General features: G+C 51.7%; 1 protein-coding gene across 1 annotated transcript in view; it reads right to left on the minus strand.

Annotated features, from left to right (window-relative positions):
* The window catches only part of LOC102757524 (cell division cycle protein 20 homolog), a 14,678-nt gene that overhangs the window by 6,928 nt on the left and 4,512 nt on the right, over positions 1–3,238 (minus strand). The window contains 1 exon segment of the mRNA XM_015564342.1: positions 2,944–3,103. Within this exon segment, the coding sequence (XP_015419828.1) occupies positions 2,944–3,103 (160 nt within the window).

Raw genomic sequence — 3,238 nt, forward strand, 5'->3', positions numbered from 1 at the left:
GTGCCATCTGGGTCCTGTTAGCTCCCGCCTTAAAGAGCCAGAGCACCTTTTAGCCTATGACTTGCTATAGTTTCCAACTGATCAGCCAACAACAGACAGGTCATGTGGGGTCTAGACACTGACCCACCGTGTGACCCTGGCCCGTCTTTCTCAGGGCCGACAATCACGGGGTTGGGGGGCGGCCCAGGTGAGGTGATGCCCACTGCAACGTGCCGGCTGCTTGTGAATGGTCATGGTTGCCCTTAATTATTGTGTCACAGCAGCCTAGCTGGGGCCTGGCCCCGGGCCCCTACTCTTAGCTGAACTAGAGCCAGCTCTGACTCGGGTGCTCACAGAGGCAGCAGTGGGCCCCTCCCCGCTCTGCTGGCCCCTGGCTGGCCCCACCTGTTTCTAGGTCTTTCTTGGCCCAACCTCCCTTTCCCTCCCCCCTCCCCACCTCCTAGGTCTGCGGGCAGGCACCACCAAGACTGCCAGGGCCCTGCTATTATCAAGTCCAATCCTTACTTCACAGATGGGGAAATGGAGGCCTGGGAGGAGCAGACCCTGAACCCGGATCCCCTCCTTTTCTGGAACTTAGTAACAATAAACTTTTGTGCACACGTAGGGCTCTTAGGATCTTTTGGCCTCAGTAACCCTGCGAGGGTAGGGAGGCGGCCATCTGTTCACCTCATTTACTGTGGTGAGGCTGGCAGGCCCCAAGGCCAGCCGGGCTGCGTTCAGATGCCGTATCTGTTATTTACCAAGCACAGCCCTGTGCCTCAGTTTCCTCAAATGGCACTTACCTCATAAGAGTAGTACCTCCCTTATATATTTGTTGCATTAAATGAGTTAGAATCCCCCTGATCGGTTTAGCTCAGAGGATAGAGCGTCGGCCTGCGGACTGAGGGGTCCCGGGTTCGATTCTGGTCAAGGGCATGTACCTTGATTGTGGGCACATCCCCAGTGGGGGGTGTGCAGGAGGCAGCTGATCGATGTTTCTCTCTCATCGATGTTTCTGACTCTCTATCCCTCTCTGTAAAAAATCAATAAAGTATATTTTTAAAAAATGAGTTGGAATCCATGTAAAATGTTTGGAACAACTGGGTATAGTACACAGGGGACTCTGCATATTAATATTAGCTGTATTTCTTGTTCTCATTCTATCATCTATTCAGCAAACATGAATTGGGCTCCCACTATGTGTGAGCTTGGTGTGCTAGGCCCTGGGGACAGAGCAGCGAACAAGACCCACCTTGGGAGCTCCATGTTGTAGGGGAGACAGACACACATAGTCATGATTTCACGACGGGGTGTGGCAGGCTGAGGCGGGGATAAACCAGGGATGCAGCAGGGGGCCCTGTCCTGCCTGGGGTGGAGGGAGGCAGAGCCAGTGAGGACTTCCCGGAGGAGGTGGGGGATGGGGGTGTGGAAGGGAGGTGTTGGGCCATACTTTGTTGAGGGCCCAAGATGGGTTGGGCCCTGCACTAAGTGCTTGATACCCCTTATGACAGTCCATCCTCACACAGGCCTGTGAGGCAGATTACACTCTCTGTTCACTGAAGAGCAAACTGATGGTTCAGTTACTTGTCTAAGGTCACCCAGTCAGTAAATAGCAGGGCTGGGGTCCAATCCAGGGTCGTCTAACCCCAGATCTTGTGCCCTCTCTTTTCCCCTGAGGGTGCTTGTGGCAGTGTTTACACCGGGCAGAGGGTATCGTCAGGATGGGGGGCGGTGGCCCCAGGTGGAGAAGAGCTGCTCTCGGGGAATTCGGGGAAGGTTGCCAAGGGCCCGGATCCAGGGATCGCCCTCCTCCTCAGGCAGAGGGGCAGAGTGTACACTGGGCACCAGCATAGGCCCTGCCCCGGGCTGTCCGTGTTCCAATCCACTTACCATCGGTGTGATCTAGATGTGATCAGTCTTTCTGTACCTTAGTCTCCTCTTCTGTGAAATGGAGATAACGGGTCCAGCAAGTACTTCTAGGACTTTTAAGTGCTTCTGTCTAAGAATTTTACATCTATTACTCATTTAATCATCATGATCTTCTGTCATTTTTTTTTCAGGTGTGGGTAACACCTGAATAGCTGTTGTAAGGTATAAATTAGTTAATACACACATAGCACTTAGAATAGTGGGTGGCACAAGAGAGGTGCTCTGGAAATGTTAGTCATTATTCAGCACTACAGTGGCCAGAAGGCCGTGGAGAGGATCCATAAAAAAATAATGAAGAACATGATGATGACAACAATAGCAATAATAAAAAACTATGCCTTTATAATTTTTTAAAAAAATGTATTTTATTGATTTTTTACAGAGAGGAAGGGAGAGAGATAGAGAGTTAGAAACATCGATTAGCTGCCTCCTGCACATCTCCTACTGGGGATGTGCCCGCAACCAAGGTACATGCCCTTGACCGGAATCGAACCTGGGACCTTTCAGTCCACAGGCCGATGCTCTATCCACTGAGCCAAACCGGTTTCAGCTGCCTTTATAATTCTTAGGCTCTCTTCAGTTTATAGGGGGACTGCCCATTGTTATTTCATTTGAGACTAAGGAGGCAAGTGTGTCCCAACATGTATTTTGTAGAACAAAGTTCCACACTAATAACAGTGTCTCTTAAAAAAAGAGATTCCCTTTTCAAGCAAGTTTGGAAAACACCGAATTAAACCAAAGGAAACAATTTTCTTTTCTGAGAGACTCTAACTGGCTTCAATGCAGTCGGCCTCCGAAAAGCAGAGGGGGACCCAATATCCAGTGCTTCCCCAAACCACTGGGCCAGGACTCCCTTGTTCCGAGGAGCATCTGTGTGGGTTGTGACCCTTGGAAGACACTTGGGAAAACTCTGGAGTAAAGAGCTTTGGCAAGTCACCTGATCCTGGGCCTCAGTTTTCCCATCTGTAAAATGGGAATAATGGTGCCCATATGACAAGTCCTCTCAGTGTTGCAGGAGGACGACATGAGACTGACTGGTGTAATAACGCGCTCAGCATAATTCCTGGCAAAGGGAACATGGGCAGTACACCGGCGATGATGATCCACACGACCACCCTCTTCTCATCCCCCTCCAGATAGCGGAGCTCAGAGGGGTGAGCAGGTGGCTTCCAAGCCCCCTCACTGTTATGAGTCGCTGCAGGGCCCCCCCAAGCCGGCCGAGAAGGGCAGGAGCCCCCTGGTCACTGAGGCCGCAGGTCCACTCGCACTGGGGATGGGCAAGGGAGAGACCCCCCCGACCTAGCGCGGCTCTCAGGGCAGCTTTGCGGCG

This window comes from Myotis davidii, unplaced genomic scaffold, assembly GCF_000327345.1.
Source record: "Myotis davidii unplaced genomic scaffold, ASM32734v1 scaffold1181, whole genome shotgun sequence".
NCBI lineage: Eukaryota > Metazoa > Chordata > Mammalia > Chiroptera > Vespertilionidae > Myotis > Myotis davidii.